The sequence below is a fragment of the Aphelocoma coerulescens genome, chromosome 3 (assembly GCF_041296385.1).
Source record: "Aphelocoma coerulescens isolate FSJ_1873_10779 chromosome 3, UR_Acoe_1.0, whole genome shotgun sequence".
Classification (NCBI taxonomy): domain Eukaryota; kingdom Metazoa; phylum Chordata; class Aves; order Passeriformes; family Corvidae; genus Aphelocoma; species Aphelocoma coerulescens.
Genome location: NC_091016.1, coordinates 95716641 through 95736362, shown reverse-complemented (window position 1 = coordinate 95736362; position 19722 = coordinate 95716641). Strand labels below are relative to the sequence as shown.

The window sequence follows — 19722 nt, the reverse complement described above, 5'->3', positions numbered from 1 at the left end:
CTCATTCTTCCTTTGTGCCTGTGCCTACTATAGGGTGACTATTTTTATACTCCCTCTTGTTATGTCTTTTGTGCTTTCAGCATAAATGAGATGCTTTGTGTGAGTTCGATAAACGCATTTTATTCTCTTCTTTTTGCCAAGAAACTAGTTCTGCCCTGTACTGTGTGTTACATTCCTTAAGAGATGGATAAATTATGCCTCATGATTTACATTTATATACTCTCAGGCCTCTGTAGTCCTTTGCTTGGGCTTTCAAGGCCTCTGTTTGTCATCCTTCTTACTTACCAGTTTTCCATACGTAGATATAAGGTCATTTAGCCAAAGTTGCTTCTAAATATCTTTGGAAAGGGCATACAGATCAGTTTAATCTAAAATGTTCTCCAACACATAAAAATAAAAAATTAAACTAAAAGACAAAAAAAATTGAAACTACAACATAATCTGGTCAGGAAATATTTCAGAATCATTATAATTTTTACTAATTTTAGATTATTCTGGGATAATTCATTATTAATTTTCTAAGATTTTTTTTTACTCCGGTATATTTTACATACAAGAGCAAATTACCTATAAAAATGCAAAGACCATACGGGTAGTTATTTGGTCTAATAGCCTTTTTCTTTCTTTATTCTTTTGCTCCATGTATGAAAAAAGGAGCACAACTCAATATAAATCATAATTTGTAGTGTACTCATAGTAAGAGACACCTGGATTCTCAGTCCAGTGGTAGTCAATTACTTCTCATCAATACTTAGGTATCTGGGTATCTGCCTCTTGCTCTGAAGCTGATTTTGGTAATTACTATACTAACAGTGTTACAAACCCTAAACACTAAGACAAATCCATCAGGCAGTTAGAATTTCTAAAATAATTACTGATTTTATTCAATTTCTATTCAACCAACTTCTGAAAATATTAATGGGGTGTAAGTGGCACCTTTATTCATTGTGATGTTTTCCCATTTTAGAGCTATGGGAACTGGAACACGGCAAGGGGAGTTAACTTGCTCAGGGTTCCTGCTCACCCCAGTGGCACATGTTCTAGGACTGGGATTCCTTGGGTCTTGACTGGAGCTCCTTTTTTAGGATCATTGGGGATTTTCTGCTTCTTCCACTGTTATTGCAAAAAAAAGCATGTTCCCCTTAGGAAGTCTGAGTCTGACTTTGTGAAAAGGAAACCGTCTGTATTTTATTGTGTCTTTCCCTTGTAGAGAAGAGTAAATAAATGCAGTGCAATAACACCTGAGCAAGTATACAACCTGAACCTCTAGTCCTTAAGTCTGTCTTCTTTGAGAAGCAGTGTGAGGAGCCTCTTTCCTCTCCTTTTGTCTTACTACTGTAGTAGACTTAAATTAGTTATACTTTTTCTTCGCATTTCATGCTGCTCAAAATTAAAGAGCTTGTGGTTCTTTTTCATAGAAGTGGGGTTTTTGTTCTTTTCTAACACACTTGAGAAATGTAACAATGAGCATAAAAATATGTTGTGTCGAACTTAAAAAAATCATAGATCTGCACAGCAATAATCAACACATACATTTCCCTTTTATGCTTTTGTTCCTCTTCTGCTAGTCTGGCAGGAGTGTGAATGCATGATAAAGGATGTGTTCTGCAATACACTACCTAGTTGTACTGCATTGGCATTTATTATCCTTTCTAGTAGTAAATTAGGACTTCTGAATTTACAACTGGTAAATTGTAAGAAATTGTTACAGTAAATAAATTGTTACTGGAAGTAAATAGTGATGTTTTCTGATCTTTGTGGTGATATTTCTTTCCAGAGTGATACAAGACTACTAGGAGTACTTGGGACCTCTGGACTTAAAGGGCAGAAGGGAGACATTGTAAGCATTTGGGATGAATTTGAGAAGTTTCAAAGTGCCTATCTGACCTGTCCCTGCTACCCTTAACACAGTGCACTTTATTTTATCTATTGCAATGGGCTTTGAAGGAATAGATTTTTGAGGTGACTGGCACTTTGATCTGTGTAGTCCAATATCCAACTCATCATGCTATCCTGCAGTGGCAGCATATGATCCTTTCTCCTCTAGCATAAATAGAAATGGAAAATGCTGGAGGAATTATGTGTGGTTTCTATAATGCCATCTGAGAAGTCAAATGAGCTGCCCTGCCAGTTATGTGGGAAAGACTCTGAAAAAGTTGAAATTCAGAAACTATTTTGGATAGTAAATAATTAATATTTAAGTGGTTTCTCTGTAACAAGGAGACTTTCTATACCAAAAATACTCATAGACAGCCTCTAAAAATTGCATGGATGTCAAATTCTGAATCCACACCACATGGCAGTATACTGTCTATATCTGTCCTGTATAAACAGCTGACTGATACTTTAAAAATTACATGCCTTTCAAACTTGTAAGAGAAGAGTGTTCTGTGTATGTGACAGAATTGACAACATTTTATTGAGAAGCCTGCAGATCTGCTATAGAAAACAGTCATTTAAATTCATTTGCAGATGTTTAAAGCTCGATTTCCATTGTAACAGTAGTTAAGATTTTGTGGCCCACACAGAACAAAGTACAGTTAAAGAAGAGGACGGGTTTATTTACATTTTTCAGAATACAAAGATTTTAAATATATATATATTTTTTTTTTAAAGGGTCAAAAAGGAGAATTGGGAATGACTGGTGCAAAAGGAGAAAAGGTGAGTCAATTCCTTGCTTCTGTGCTCATGTGTTATACTAGAAGTTGATTTAATGTACTGATTATGAATTAAATCTTGTAAAATATACAGTGGATCAAGAAAAAATATTTGGGCATAAGAAAAGTTGCCAGTCTCTAAATGTCCTTAGTACTTTATTCAAGCCCCTCCTTGGGAGTATATTTACATATGCAAGAAAATTTCCCTGCTTTACTAGCTCACAAAGTCCTCAGCTTTAAAAACATTCAGAATTTTACTTAATACCTTACTTAATACCTTTACTTAATACTAATAGAGTTTAAAATTATTTTTATAAAAGTTTATAAATTCATCTAATGATCAAATTCATGAGACTGCCTCATGAATTAGATGCCAGTCATACTTTTTCAAGTTATGAATGTGATCTTCAATATCTATATGAAAAAACAAGAACCTTTAAATTACTAAAATTTACAAATTAACTTTCTAATTTAGTATCTTTTGGTTTAAGCATAAATTTTACTGTATGATTGGGGGGAGTATTACTTGGAAACAGGTGTGTATTTTGCTATTCTAGGAACATGTACTGCCCGTAGTTCTTCATCTACTGATTAATAAGTGTTTTGCCATTCAGCTGTGAGGCTTCTTGGTTTCTTTGGTCATATCCTTCTATATAAATAGTTTTCATGCAGGCAGAAAAGTTATTTTTACTCTGTTGATATCACAGATTTATGATTTTGTGTGTTATAAAGCACTTGTGTTTGACAATTTTTCAGATTTGGATGCATGATCACTTTCTTTAGTTCATGTTCCTGACCCTCCCTAATGCTCCTGCTTGAAAGGATCACAGATGTCATGGTCTTGGCATTAAATCAACATCATCCCTCAAGTAAACTTTTGTAGTAGCCATATATTTGCATTTTAGAGAGTTTTAAGATGGCCAGATTTCCCAGGACACTTCAGCAAAACCAGACAAATGTACTATTTGCCGTTTTAAATAAATCTGTGTTAATCTCTTTCCTACATTTCCTTAGGGAGAGCCTTCTGAAAAAGGGGACAAGGGAGATCCAGTAAGTATAGCATGTTTTGAACTGGTGTGAATAATGTGTATTTGAGATTACTCTCATACCATATTCATTCTTTAATTCTTTTCTTCGTAGACATTCATTAGGTGCAGGGATTATGTGGGATAGCATAGGTACTGTCTCGTTCTTACATGTGCATGACGGTCTCACAGGTTATAAATAAAACACAGAGATGCCCTGTTCTTCAGCATTTCTGCTGCTGGTATAGTCCATGAACTGAGTTAAAAGCACACTATTTTATTAATCCCTGAAGGTTCTTTCTTTCAGCTTTTTCACAAAGTTTTATGTGGCCTGAACTGTACTGTTTTGATGCCATCAGTGTGGCATTTAACATCAGGCTGTTCTCATACAGCCATTTTATGTGTGCAAAACTTTTTTGTTATTTCAAGGCAAATTTTCAGAACACTCATTCTGTAAGAGTCTCTTTATCTATGTTACTCATTTTGAATTAATTATTGTCCTCTCTTATGATATTCAACAAAAGCTAGTTATGTTTTTTAACATAAAACTCAAGGTTGCTCAGATATTTGTGATTAACATACTATAATAACCAAAATAAGTCCTACTGTAATAATGTGTGGTTTTGGAGGTGAATACTGGGTAGCAGAAGTGATGTAGTGGTGAAGAATAGGCTTTTGACTGGAAAAGCTCTTAAAAAAATGTAGTGTTTTCAAATATTTTTCCTTTAAAACACTGGGAAAACTTGCAAAAAAATTAGGTTGCAAGAGGAATGCCTTTCAGAGTTTGCACAAGGCATCAGAAATTCATTTACATGTTCTCAATATTTAAGTTTACAAACTGTATTACAATATTTTAAGGTCGCAAATTAAACTCTTAGTTGATCTTAGTTAAACTTGTAACTTCTTATGGTTGTATTTGCTATTTTCAGGGACAGACTGGCATGGAGGGATCAAAAGGAAATAAGGTATTTTTTGACTTGTACACATTACATATATTGCCACTATACATAGCTGATACTGGGAGATATAGCAGTAAACTTGGAATTTTTTTTCTCCTCAAACAATATCATTAGGGTGAAATGGGAGATCCTGGACCACCTGGTCTTATTGGAAATCCAGGATCAAAGGTAAGTGAAAGTTATTTTATCCAATAGCAATTGCATGCTATGCTGTTATATAAGAGGACTCTGATGCTATCAACTCTTAAGCTAGTATTAACGGGCAAAGAATGCAAATAGTTTATATCAAAAGTTTGTGCTTGGATCAGGGCTATTTTACATAAAATTTACATTTTACCTAAAGTTCTTGTTGGTCTCACTGTCACTCAGAAAGGAATATTTAAGTTATTTTGTCACTCAAGAATATGAGTACCCATTTTGCAATTCGAAATCCTCTGGTATCTGGGTGTGTGTATTTTCTTTATCCATTAGTAGGGCAAGGAGTAGCCACTGCCAGTACTTTAGTAGTTCCTTTGTTTAATCCTATGATATAGCAGGTAATGTCAAAGCAGTCATGGCCTTACTTTGAGTCTATCCTCATAGATAAATATAGGCATATTTGGGCAAACTCAGAAAGTGTGGCCTGGATGAGTAGACAGTGGCTGGATTAAGAACTGGCTGAACAGCGGATCCCAGAGGGTCATAATCGGTGGCACAGGTCTATTTGGAGGCCTGTCACTAGTGGTGTCCAATACTGGGCCCAGTCTTGTTTAACTGGTTCATCAAGGATTTGGATGAAGGAGCAGGGGCCTCCTCAGCAAGTTCCTTACAACTCAAAGCTGGGGGGAATGGCCGATACCCCAGAGGGCTGTGCAGCCCTTCAGAGGCACTATGACAGGTTTGGAGAGATGGGCAGAGAAGAACTGTCTGAAATTCAACCAAGGCAAGTGCAGGGTCCAGCACATGGGGAGGAACAACCGTAGGGGACAACCTGCTGGAAAACAGCTCTGTGGCAAAGGACCGAGGGGTCCTGGTGGACAACACCATGAACCAGCAGTGCCCTTGTGGCCAAGAAGGACAATGGGATCCTGAGCTGCGTTAGGAAGAGCATTGCCAGCAGGTTGAGGGAGGTGATCATGCTCCTCTACTCAGCCCTGGTGAGGCCACATCTGGAGTGTTGTGTCCAGTTCTGGGCTCCTCAGTACAAGGGGACATGGAGCTCCTGGAACAGGTCCAGTGGAAAGCAACAAAGATGATTAAGGGACTGGAGAATCTCTCTTACAAGGAAAGGCTGAGGGAGCTGGGCCTGTTCAACCTTGAGAAGAGGCAACTGGAAGGAGACCTCATCAATGTCTGTAAGTATCTAAACAGTGGTGTTGAGGTTTCCAGGTCCTTCTTGGTGGTGCTGAGCAGCAGGACAAGAGGCAAAGGACAGAAACTGATGCACAGGAAGTTCCACCTGAATAAGAGGAAGAACCTGTTTACTGTGTGGGTGACTGGAACAGGTCGCCCAGGGAGGTTGTGAAGTCTCCCTCACCGGAGATATTGAAGAAATTCTGCAACGTGCTGTAGGATCACCCTGCTTGAGCAGGAAGGTTGAACAAGAGAACCCACTGTGGACCCTTACAACTTCACCGATCCTGCAGTTGTGTGATTCTGTAAAGAAAATAACTGAAGCACAAAGGTTCTTGAGAATCTCTCATGTTATCTTGAATTGTATCAAATAAAGGTGGAATTAGGAAATGTTAAATCTAACTGCCACCCAACACTATTCATGTTGGATAGTACCTGAACTTTAGATCATGAAAGAAGGCTGAGTGAGAATAGATGTGGCTATAAAAGCCACAAAATTGTTGTCTTAAAAATGATTATTGAAATCTTGATTTACTCTTTTGTTATGTCTTTCCCTTTAGGTATTCCATTTGTATTTACTTTTATTTACTTTATATACATACATTGGATTTTGTACGTATCAATGTACAAGACTTATTGAACTAAACATTACAGTAAGGGAGAATGAGCCAACTCTGTACTTCTTACTCCACGTGGAAGATCATTCTTAATGCCAGGTGTTTTAATATATTTATATATAAGAATGCTTTGCACCATATTATTTATTGACTTTTACCTCAGTTGTGTATTGTATGATTTCACAGGGACTGCAAGGCCCTCCAGGACCTGTCGGACCCAGGGGACTGCCAGGAGAAGTTGTATGTATTGTGCCATTTCACCAGCTGTTGCAGTGTGGTGTATGAACTGTTAGTCAGTGAACAGTGACACAGATGTTACCATAGGTGCTCCTTTTGTGGGTGCTACTGTAGTTATCAGGTGTTGAAGCATAGTAGGATGGGATGCCTCCCTCAACAGGCTATTATCTTGAATTTCAATAAACCCGCTATATCCTGCTTCTGACACTGACAGCCTGGAGTGGATCTGGATAGTGGGGTTTATTTAAGAACCACTGAAATGAGAGATTTTACCCTTCTTGATTATCTCTCCCTCGTTCCCCTGTTAGTGTTATGTTCGTTGGGTCCTGGCTTCCCATTCCAGCAGGGAAACCATTGCTTGGCTGGGATGGTTAAGCAACAAGCTGTCTTGGTATGTGTGTGCAGCTGCTCACAGTTACCAGGCACAGATGTTACTGGGCCAGGCTCCCCAGAGACGCAGTGTGCTTGTGGGTGCAAAACTGGTGGGTTGGGAGTGTCAAGCAGTGGTACTTCCCAGGAGAATTTGAATGTTCCTGTAGTTATTGAGCTTTTGGGTGCCCCACATTCAGGTCTGCCAACTGACGGGACTTTGTCAAGGTGATGGGAGTCTCCTTCATGGGGATTTTAGTGTACCTCCTACAATTATGCCACTGGGCAACAGGCTGATGGGTCTGCTGGCTGGTTGGGATTTCTCAAACTGTAGGCACCTACCCCAAGATGCAGCACATCTGTAACCCTTGTGCCTCTGGGCAGGGGGAGCACGTGTGGAACGTCAGTCCAGTCTGGTTTTGCTAGGAAATTGTTAGTCACTGTTATACTAAACTTGGAGCTGCCCTGGGCATTTAATTTGACACCCACATATAGTAGAAGCCTCTCCTGGGGCAGTGGCTGCCTGTGTCCCTTCCACATTATGGCACAATCTCTCCTTCAGTGTGCAGACAACTATGTTCTGCCTAATTCCCTTTCAGTCCACAACACTAGTGGTGTCACATAACCTAACAAGTGGCACCTACTCCCTCCTCTAGATTCTTGTACCTCCCTTCCTCCATAAACCATAAAATGGCTTTTAAGTATCATTTTGGAGGTAAGAGTAGTTAGATCTGAGAAGTGGATCAAGAAAAGCAGACAATAAAAATCTTAGCTTTAGCCTGGAAGTTCAGCCACTCACTTGAAAAGGAGTGGGATTTCAATCATTGCTCTGTGTGTGTGGTTTTGGTTTTTAACTTTTTTCTACCAACGGGAGCATCTAGAAGCTGGTGTTGCTGCATTTTGTCTTAGGCCTTTCCACACATGCTCTATGTTGTGGAAGAGAACTCTAATTTGGAACAGGTTTTTAATATACCTTATTAATATTAAAATACCCTTCTGAGTGGTATTTTAAGCTGGCAGACTTTTTATTGGTGACCTGTTAAAAGTCTTAGGGATATAAGTGAAGTGACCAGCGGAATACAGCATTTTCAGCTCTTGACAGGGGAAAAAAACACTAGTATTTAAATCTGCATGTAGTCATTTTATACAGTGTTACTTAATGACCATTTCTTTATATCTTATTTTCCTAATCAGTTGAGGCATGTTTTTTCAGTTGTGTCTGATTTACCTATCTTCAGTAGTTTCTAAGTCTTATCTGCTGTGCCTCTTTTTGTGTATAAATCACCAATCCTACTATGAAAGATAAAAAATACTCATTTCTCTCTTGCTTGTGTTGCCATCATACCACTTGAGTTCATAATTGCTGTTTTTGAAACTGCTCTTCTGATGAATCTTTGCTCAAGAGAACATTATGAACAGATAAATACTAGTTATAATATATGTAAGTCCTAGATATAGATGATCCTGAAGACTCATATTTGTGCACACAATTCTAGTATCTTAGAACATAAATTTAAATATATTATAGACACTCTGCTTAGCTCCAAGCTTCTTGGTTTTTTATCTTCTAAATATGAAACATTATAGATTAAAAAATATATTAATTCATTTTATGCAGTATGATGAAAATTATGAAAATTTGAAAATCATCTTACATCAACTTACGTTATCAAAGAGGCATCTAGCAGATAAGAATCACTTCTTTTGTTTTCCTAAGAAACCACTTCAGCTTGGTCCAACCAAAAAAAAAAAAAAAAGATAAGTTTGGGAAATCCTTAGAAAAGAAGAGAGAGAAGAGAGACTGTATGTATTTTATGCCAATATTAAAAGTGGATAGGGTTGGCCATGATCAGTAAATTTAAATTTGCATTTTTTTTTCTTTCTTATCCTTTTAGTTTGGATGACTGGGTGAAATGGGTAGATGTCTGTCTGTATTAAGTACAGAATGCAGCAGAGACAGAATGCAGCAGAGAAAGCTGCTGGACGTTCACTACTGGCATGAAAATGTTGTCATATGTCAGTGTTCACAAAACTGTTTTACACTGAGAAGAAAAATTAAAACAATACGTGTTTTCCTTGTCTTTTTCTTAGAAAGTTCATTTTTCCATCCGGCTTAAGTTTCTTATTTAGATTTTACTGTTCAGTTTGGGCAATTTTATCCTTTACTGTGAAAATCACTGGTATTCTTAACAAAACACTTTGCTAAATATTTGGCTGAATAACATTGAAGGGTCATGAAAAAAGTTTTCTGTATTTGTTACAGTATAGTAAGAGAACCCAATTAAGCCTTACTTATTATTTAAATAGTTTCTATTTAAATTTTAATCTTTTTCATTTATCTTAATTTCTCTGCATTTATAATAATCCTTCATGTAAAGGACAAGGGAAAATACCAAAGTTAAAATCAAAATGTGAAAGATGAGAAGACTTAGACAAAAGAAAGGCTGGAACATACTTTATTTACTGAAAATGTTTGACGTCCATTACATATCTAAAACATTTAACGGGATTTGTTGGATTAACTAATGTGAAGGAGTGGGAATTCATTGAGGCTTTTAAGATACTGGTTTGAATAATTAACTAGTAAAGGAAATCATGCAGCCCTCAATGGGCAAAAAAGATGAGACACTTACTTAAAATTCAAGTTTTTATGTGCTACTGCCTTCCTTGAAAAAAACGACTGATTTTCAAGACTTGGAATTACTTTGAAATAGAAGAAATAAACCTTTTTGTCTCTGCCATTCTGCTCTGATAGCATCCAGAAAATGACCTCTATTATTACATTTTAACTTAAAGAAAAATTATTCATATATTTAATTAAGGAAGCATTCATTAACTTATAGTCTTTAACATTTGGGGGAAATACTAATGCACAGTAAATATTCCAGTGTAAACTAATTTTCATCTGCATTTTTAGGTAACCATTAAGGGAATAGCTATAAAAATGTACAGTTATGTTTTTATTAATTCCAGGGCTTACCGGGAGAGCCTGGGATACCAGGAAACCCAGGAATTAAAGGAGACAAGGTATGTTTTAAGTGTTTTTAATTAAACTTGATATGTCAAAGCACTTTAAATTTTCACTTCAAGAGTAGCCTTCTTCTATAGTGCATCTGTGTGGCTGTTGTATGAAGTGACTTTAAAATGTACCAGCAGCAACCCCCTGTGTCTTGGAGGAGAAATATCTCTGCATTTGGAGATGATTCAGGCCAGTTTGGCAACCCAGTTGCTCTTTAGATTAATAATTTAGGTAATATTTCAAGGAGGTTGGACTGTGCCCTTACATTAAATCTGTGCAGTGCAGAAATGTCAGTTCAGGTCCTGACTACAGAACAACCTTTCAGTGTAATGTCCTATCCAGACTAATGTGTAAAATCCCACTTTGCAGTCAGACATATTCATCTTGGCAGAGCTCTAGGGCAGCTACACTGGCTCAGATGTGAGCCAAGGCTGGATCTCTTCAGGACATTGTATTTTGCTGTGCAGACATGCCTTAGTTAAAATTCAACTACATCAGCAAGAGCTAGAAATTATGTGTGTATATACTGAATGTAAAGAAGGAGAAAAAAAGAGGATATACAGGTGTGCTCTGAGCTGTGTGATGCATTGTGGCATTTTTACATTGTGGGGTACAAGGGAAACCAATAAAATCCAGTTTGAGGAAGTGAGCTGAAAGAAATGCAGAGAAAATAACTGGAACAAGCACAAAAATGTAATCATCTTGCAAAATGGGAAGTGGTGGATTCTGGAAGAATCACAGAGAATGTTGCAGGAGCCTGTAAAAGACAAGAGGACAGCATAATAAAAGGCACAAATTTACTGTGTAAGCATCAGGAGTTGAGAGATATGGAGCAAGTGACACTGCATGTATTGAAAAAAGGAACAGAGGTGTAAAGAGGAATACACTGAAGACCCCAGGTTTAGCACTAGTGGTTGCTAGATGGGGAGACAGCTGTTGTTTCAGCTGTTGCTATGAGTTAGTTGGCAGGGTTTAATGATAACCTGCATATTAGGAGCCTGGGGAACAAGAAATGCAGATCAGATGCATTGCAAACGTGGGAAACCAAGAGAATACTAGTTATAATTAATGGTTATATGATCCATGTCTCCAATTCTGTAACTTTTTGAAGGAAAATATGAGGGTTTTTTTTCTTCTCTATATCTTCTCAAAGTACTGGCACTTCCTGTGATAACCTTAATAATATCTAGACTTTTTCCACAGGGGAAAATTCTCACATTTCAATTAGTGATTCAAGTTTATTTTGTAGGGTGACCCTGGTGGAATTGTGGGACCTCCTGGACATCCAGGTCCAAAAGGTGATATGGGGCCTCCTGGACCAAGTCTGCCTGGAAGACCAGTAAGTTCATAATCTGAAAAGAATTTCTGACTTTACTTCCTTCAGGGACAACTGTGAAAGAATTCTCACTGTGCAATGAAAGTAATCATAGAATGTTTTGGGTTGGAAGATACCTTTTAAAGATCATCTAGCTCCAAACCCCTGCTATGGACAGGGACACCTCCTACTAGAACAGGTTCCTCAAAGCCCTATCCAACCTGGTCTTGAACACTTCCAGGGATGGGGCATCCACAGCTTCTCTCAGAAACCCATTCCAGAGCCTCACCACACACAGTAAAGACTTTCTTCTAATACCTAATCTAAACCTAGTCACTTCCAATTTAAAACCACAAAGCAAGTATTTTTTACTGTAATTTCAAAAGCAAAATATATTTTACAGTGGTATTATAAGTGCACTAAAATATAGTCTAGAAATAGTGTAAGAATCCCACATGATCCTAGTGACACTGGCACTAGTAAGGAAGACGTGTAAACTTGTTGTAGTTCATTTCTAAGGGCTGGTTAATTTTGGCAATTAAATTAATCTAGCGTCTTGGATTTCAAAACATAATTTGGCTTTTTCTTGTTTCTTCTCGTGTTTTGTTTTGGGTTTCTTTTAGGGTCCCACTGGTGTTCCTGGAAATCCAGGTCCAAGGGGGCCAAAGGTATGCAAAAAACATTATTTCTGTTTCTAAAAATATTTTTTAAAAGACAATATTGTAGTTTACATTTTCAGAGCTCTTGTGATGGAAAGCCTTGTACCTTTTACAGGGAGAAAGAGGACTACCTGGTGTACAGGGAGCACCTGGGGAGATGGGGCCACCTGGAATAGGCATTCAGGGATCACCAGTAAGTAAACCAACACCCAGAATTTGGGCTTCTCGCTGTACATCACTCAGAAAATGCAATAAGCAAACAAAGCATAATAAAAAGCCCTGAGCTCCCTTCTGGCCCAACTCCCAGTTTGCCTCAAGGGTTGCTGTGCAGTTTAAATTCAAACATGAAGAGAGCTGATGCAGACATCTAAAGCATTCATGGTAAATAATTTGTACAGCAATAACTGTTTCATTTATTCAGCTTGTTTCACAGGGTTCTTTCTTTTTAATGCCTTTAAATAAAGTCATCTGCAGTGTCTTCAGAGTATCCAGTAAAAAAATTTGCTGATGTTGATGGTGTACCCAGTAGGTGGTACATGGTATTGCAGGAGTTTTACTCCAGTGACTGAGGCAATCTCTCTTCAGTCAACCAATGCTTATCAGCTGACACAAATCAGTTTATGGACAGTACTCCAGTATAAGGAGAAAATGTTTGTGAAAGGTGACTAGACATTCACCCTGAATGTCTTAATCTAAAATAATAATCCTTAAAGATAATTTTTTTGTTACAATATTTTCAAATCTGAGTTTTAAAAATTGCCCACTTATATCTAAATTTTTATTCAACTGCTCATTATATTTTTTTATTAATCTCCTTGCTAAATATCAAGTTTCACTACAGATCATTAATTTTTGGAATTTCTTGCCCTAAAAAATAAGCATTCACAAAGTCTTGAGGTCTCTCATTTTGGCAAAATTAGATTTGGATCTAAAGCAAGCCTTTCTCGAAGTGAAAACTGCACAAATATCCCACATTCAGCATTTTTTAATGAAGTTCATCTCCCTGGTCTCAGAAAGTGTAACTAATGATTATTTGTAATTTTCTTACAGGGTCCTATAGGTCCAACTGGATCAGCAGGTGTGCAGGTAGGGTAAAATTTTCTCTTTAATACAAAAACCATTACTTTAGTTTAAGAATTTTGCAGGAAATGTATTCTTATATCCTAAATGACCTTTTGTGCTCTTAGGGCCCTAGGGGACCTCCAGGATTACCAGGAACTCCAGGTACTCCTGGAATTAATGTAAGTGACAATTTTATATCTGTACAAGAAAAAAATAATGTGTACCTCATAAATGATTTAAGGCCATCAAGTTTTACATTTGTTTCTAGGGCACTCCAGGAAGAGATGGAAAGCCGGGACTACCAGGCCCTCCAGGTGATCCTGTATGTATACAGGGAAAGCTTTTGTATTTGCTTTAGTGAAAATATTTTACATTTATATGAGGTGAGATGGCATAACAAGTCTAGAAGAACTAGTGATATGAAGATAAAGTGGAAATATTTCCTTGGGAAAGACAGGAAAACAGTCATGTTATGTACCTTGGCCTCAGTAAAACTGAGCCTGTCTTCATGATGTTTCTTTAAGCAAGAAAAAATGCTTAGAAGTAGTTACCATGTAGTTAATGCTTATCAAAAATCATGGATCTGAGTGTCTCTCAGCAGATTATTGTCAAACTTGGAAAGAGGGGTCTCTCCCATGCTCAGTTATTGTCAGTGATTTAGTTTGATCTGGGTAAGTAGATAAAACTCTGAAATTGGAGTGGGAAAGATTGCTTGGTTTTTGAAGATATAATCAAAATTCAGAGGCTGTCTGAAGTCAATAAGATTTAACTCGAGAGAGATGAGGATAAAGTGCTTAATAAGGAAAACCTAAAATCCTTAAGTAGAATACGTCTGGAAGGCACAGCACATTGTAAACTAAATGTAAGTTGCTGCTGCTATTAAACAGACAGGTCTAAATGGTAAAACTCACAAACAGGATAATTATGGCATTTTGCTCTCTTGAAATACTCTTCTCTTTGGAAAGAACATTTTTTTGAATGAAGATGTAGCAAGCAGGAGTGAATCTGGAAAATTAGGGCCATTTTAACATTTTCAAAATCCCAGCATATATTATACACTTATTCAGAGATGAGCACACAGAGTTATGGCTCTACAGAGTGTGTCTGCTGTCAGACTGGACTTCCTTACACACAGAGAGGAGGAGCTGTGTGGCACGAGCACAGTCCACTTGCTCTCGTACATGCATGCCCTTTGCAGCTGGGGTTAGGACCCTTTCACACTGAGGGTTTGGGGTTCTGTGCCACAAAGTGATAGAGCAGCTAAAATAAGAACATTAGAAAAGAGGACAGACTGGGGAAGTTATGCTTCTAGTCCAGTAGGAAGACCAACAGGTGACACAATAATAGACCATCTAGCTGTAAAATATCATAAGGAGAAGGGTGAAAAGTCAGGCCATGCAGGTCATTGTTTTCAAGTCTTGTCACAAGATTTAAGAGCAGGTGATCCTGTTTATGTACAGTTTACCTCTGTGCAGAGGATGGACTTCACACCTTACATAACCATGACCTTAAGTTGTGCTAGATGGTGTTGTCTCACCCTAAAAAACACCTCAGCATGCTCTCAAAGGTGGTTATGCCACCCTGTAGATGGTGTCCTCCTGATCATATTTCTGGTTAATTATGTTCAGCAGTGCGTCTCTTGAGCTGATATTTGACACTCATTGTTATTAGCTGGCAGTTTTTAGAATACGCTAAAAAAAGTGCTTATGTTTTATTTTTTTTCTTCAAGATAGAAAGAATTGAAACAGGCTGAACAAAAACAGTTACCTTATTTTGAATATGTTTAATTTTATAGCATGCCCAGGATGATTTTAGATTTAGCAATTGCCAGATGAAATGAGAATTAGTAATTGGAGAGTCTGTTTGTGAATGAAGCTGATGATAACCGGGACAATGAGTTTTTCACAGGGAGTCTTTAAATATATGTTTAATGGCAGGTCTTGGAAATCTGGTATGTGCTTCAGTACAGTATTGATCCACTGGCTGATCTTTAAATGGGTCAGCTTTGGTATTGGTAGCAGTTTAGCAGTGGCACCAAGGAGTTACAAACTAATTATGAATGTTTAAAGGCAGGAAAAAATATTACATATGTTGCTCATGTTGCTGTAGCTGTATTATTCCCAGTGTCTGAGACAACTTCCCGAAGTTAGCTTTGGCATCTCCAGAATTTATGCTGCAGTTGACAGTAGAGTCAAAGCCTAGGAGAAAGGAGGAGGAAAACAATTGAAGTTAATCTGGTGAGAATACAAGACATTCCAGTAACATTAAGTTGCTGCTGATACGCTACAAAACCAACAATATTAATAAGTTCAGGAGTTATGCTGTTGTCAGGGTTTGAGAAATTTCATTGAATTCGTAGTGAAGAATTACAATTGATAGGTTGGATAGACTGTGATATTTAACTATATCTGAAAACTTGCTTTTTCTTTCGAGTTTTCATTAAAAAATAGCTCCAACAAATATATACATATAATCAGCTCTATGTGTAACAATATAAAGTTTAGAAGCAATGAAAACATCAGAATTAGTAGTGCTGAGTAAAACATTAACTGCTGATGCCTTTTTTAATTTCAGGTTGCACTTCCACTTGTGGGAGACATGGGTGCTATACTGAAGGTAAATTTTTCAGAGATTAAACATCCTTTTTTGCTATAAACATGCTTTTTAAACAAACATGTGCAGTTGAGAGCTTCTATAGGTTCAGTTTTGATTTACAGGGCTAGCCTAGAATAGTATTGTGATTTTTCTGTTGATTTTTTGTTTTGTTTTTTAAAGATACACAGTAAAATGTATTTTACAGAAATATGCAAAATGGTGTTTGAACAGCATGTGAGGTAGTATCCAGGAAGTGCCTGCCTATTCAGCACATCCAGTCCACAGTATGAATTGCTAAAAATATGCCCTGTTCTCCCCCTTATTTTGTAGCATTAACTTCAGTAATATACCACATAGGGAAAATAGTCTAGATTTCCTAAGATATTATTTTGAAAAATAATGAAATTTTGAGTGTTCTCCAATATTCTGAAATGAAAATTGTGCTCAGGAGGATTTCAATATGAAAAGCACACATCATTTCTACTGCCCTTTATTAATACTTGTACTTAGGGTTTATTGACTTTCTCATTTCCAAATCTGATTTATTTTAGGTCTTTCTTTCTGTTTGTAATTGTACTCTCTTTCTGCTGTACATGCTCTTTTCAGAGCTCTCTTGCTGATTCTTTATACTTCATTCTTCATTTCTCAGTGTTTTGTGGTTAGCACTTCTATATGACTGTAATTTAGCTGGCAAATGCTTCTCTCAGCAATGCCGGGGTCATTTACTTTTAATTAACTGTAGATTTGAAGCTGCAGAGAGTAGCAAGTAGCCTTCATCTCTACCTAATCCTTAAAAGGCAGATGGTCTGCTCGAACCTAAACAGAGGTGCGCCTGGGACTATCCAAAGTGAAGCTAAAAACATGTTAGCACGATTTGAGTAGAGAGTGTGAGAGGGGGGAAGGAAAACAAGGAAGTCTCCCTGAACAAGTATATGGTTTAGAAGAAAGCAAGGACTGAAGAGAAGGCTTTGGGGTAAAATTGAGGGCTGGTCAGAAAGGCAGGAAGGAAACAGTGTGTATGGATCAGTCTGCATGGATCAGATCAATGTCATAAAAATATTTATTTGTCACTTTGTTTTCTGCCTGCTCCACAGGGTGATCCTGGCACAAGAGGTCCTCCAGGCATTCCCGGTAGAGAAGGACCAAAAGTAAGTTTTGAGGAGAGTACTTTTCATTGCTTGGTTGCTCGTTAAAAGCAAAAGGCCAGATTCTTACCTTTACCAGACTTGACTTTTTGTCTGATTCCTGTCCCTGTGGCATTGAGCAGCCTAAAGGTTCAAATGATTTTTGTTTCAGGCCTCTCCATGTGTCAGTTTGCTTCTTCTCTAGGCTGAGTGAGCAAAATAGCCTGAGTTGAGTCCCAGGCCTGGATAGTTTTTCTGTGTCATGCCTCCATTAAAGCTGGCTCAGATCGGACTGCCCAGCAGTGCGTTGCTATCTATAGACTCATTTTAGGTGAGTCAGTCACACGAGAATCCTGCGGTGAAGAGGCAAACTTCCCTTGTCTCCCTCAAGTGTGCAACACGGCTGGACCACCCTGTGCCTTTGCTGTTCCCATGGGAGTAATGCAGCCATTTCCCTGGGACTTGAAGTTTCACTGGCATCAATCAAAATCCTGTTTCACTGGAATCGGATCAAGAGCCACATGGTTTGGCATATAGATATCTCCTGTCGCTGAGCCTAATTCCATGGAAGTGAACTTTCTCCATTTCAGCAAGCATTGAAGGTCTTTGGTGCTAATGTCTCCATCAGGCCTTTTGACTAGTTTGCCTCCTAGATACAAACCAGTCGCTTCCTTTCACCTTGTTGGAAGGTATATTTTGAAGCTTTCAGATAATTTTGAGCCTCCGCTTTCTGTTTTAGGCACTATGGCTGTAAGGGCATCATGCTAGCATATACTAAATGTGGGTCATAAAATGCCCTACAGAGCATGAAATTCATTTTTCTCTAATAGGAAGTATTTGTTTGAATGTTATGTTTTCATAGGGAAGCAAAGGTGAACGTGGATTTCCTGGGCTTGCAGGAGAAAAGGGTGATGAGGTAAAATTACTTCATTTCTACAGCAGTTGCATTCTTCTTACCTGAACTGAGTAAAGACCTAGACTGAAAATGAAATGCTCAGAATGTTATTTAGTTCTTTAAAATTGTTGAGATAGTCATGTATTGCTATAAATAGCCCTCAATTCTGATTTTTCAGAAAGATTAAATGTTATTATTCAATTAAATAACACCCTTTAAATTTTGTCTGCGAATTTTTGCTCATTTGTATATTTTAAAGCCTCACATACATTTACATGCTAATTTTTAAGGATATAGGATAGAGCGATAAATAGGCTAATGACAACTATTTTCAGAAAATGCTTCATGTCTATAACATATTTGCTTTCATTTTGTTGGTTCCCCTTTAGAATTCACTTTTGAAAACTTTCCGTTAAGAAACAATCTCATGGGAATAGTAATAGCAGCAACTACTATTAGGTAGAAACTGAAAAATATTTGAATAGGCTGAATTTAAAGTATTTAGAGTATTTTGCATCTCATATTACATTCTTGGAGTTATTTTTATGTCTTTATGGAGAAGGAAGAAAACCCAAATAACTTGTGGACTTGTGGTGCCAAATCCAAAATAGCTGCTATAGCTTTCATTTTAAATTGAAATATTTGCAATTAATATTTCAAGAGCAATATCTGTGCAAAAAAAAAAAAAAAAAAGAACATCACCAGAGCAGAAACTGTTAAGCAAATTAATCTGGATAAATGAATTAATTTCTTAGTGGCCTTAGCCAACTGAGGCATTAAAATAAGTAGCCCATTAAAAAATATGTGGTGAACACTTCAAAACTTAACTGCATTAAACACGTACTACTCTCGTGATGTAGGAGTGCTGGTTGCAAGACACAGAATCTGGAAAATATGAAAGCAATTTAGAGTGTATTGATTGAGGGGTTTGCAATTCTTTATAAGAATTTCACATTTCTTTGTCGCTAAGGCCATGATATCTTAAGAATTTTTAGAGTAGTAGCATGAGAGAATAGTTTAAAAAAAATGTGTTCAGCAGGATCCTTGGCTTACAAAAGTAAAAAATTAAATGAGGAAAAAAAAGATGCAGTTCCTGCTATTGTTTTGCCCCAGAATTTAGCATGTTGTCAGCCTAAAGTATCATGCTTATTTTTTCCTTTGGTTTTACATGATATATAGAGCTTATTATGTCTCTGATTCTTATAGAAGCAAGTGCCTCCTGAGATGGAATTCAGAACATATTCTATAAAAGGATGGGGCAGCCATAAGGAAATTTCATGCAGAATTTTACTTAAAAAATAAATGGAAAAGTAACACATACTTTGTGAGCCATATAGGATACCTCTACCAGTTAACCCTAGCAGGATGAAGCATTAGCAAAACAATTTTGACAATTCAAATACTATTAAACAGTTGAGACCAAAATAAGATATTGCAGGGAATTAAGAAGGTAATAATAAGGTAAGACCAAGTTTATGACTGGCAGATATTTTAAAGGAGTATAGAGAAAATCCACTGTATGTTTTTCATTAATGCTGTGTTAATAAGTCAGTTACTTACACATTTCCTCACCATTTGAGAGCTGGTTAGCTGCCTTAGCTCTGATATTTTCGATGTTTTAGAGTAGCTTTTGAATGTGACATTGTGAGGGTGCAAGTGAATCTTTTTTTCAGAAACATGTATGAAAAGGTTTTAAAAGTAACTTTTTTTACAAATTTTAAAACTTTTATTTATATTATTTTGTTGGAATGGGAAGAAATGGGAAGAACATGTGAGAAGCCCACGTGAAGCTCTTTGGAATATGCTTGTTAACTTCCATATGCTTTCCAGTCACCCTTTTGCTGAACTTGTTATCTT

General features: G+C 37.2%; 1 protein-coding gene across 1 annotated transcript in view; it reads left to right on the top strand.

Annotated features, from left to right (window-relative positions):
• COL19A1 (collagen type XIX alpha 1 chain) overlaps positions 1 to 19722 on the top strand; it is a 185008-nt gene that overhangs the window by 138918 nt on the left and 26368 nt on the right. The window contains exons 18-33 of the mRNA XM_069011349.1: positions 1778 to 1840; positions 2617 to 2661; positions 3672 to 3707; positions 4612 to 4647; positions 4756 to 4809; positions 6777 to 6830; positions 10170 to 10223; positions 11465 to 11554; positions 12154 to 12198; positions 12305 to 12382; positions 13240 to 13275; positions 13377 to 13430; positions 13520 to 13573; positions 15826 to 15867; positions 16941 to 16994; positions 17833 to 17886. Coding sequence (XP_068867450.1) covers positions 1778 to 1840; positions 2617 to 2661; positions 3672 to 3707; positions 4612 to 4647; positions 4756 to 4809; positions 6777 to 6830; positions 10170 to 10223; positions 11465 to 11554; positions 12154 to 12198; positions 12305 to 12382; positions 13240 to 13275; positions 13377 to 13430; positions 13520 to 13573; positions 15826 to 15867; positions 16941 to 16994; positions 17833 to 17886 — 849 coding nt within the window. The remainder of the gene's footprint in view (positions 1 to 1777; positions 1841 to 2616; positions 2662 to 3671; positions 3708 to 4611; positions 4648 to 4755; positions 4810 to 6776; positions 6831 to 10169; positions 10224 to 11464; positions 11555 to 12153; positions 12199 to 12304; positions 12383 to 13239; positions 13276 to 13376; positions 13431 to 13519; positions 13574 to 15825; positions 15868 to 16940; positions 16995 to 17832; positions 17887 to 19722) is intronic.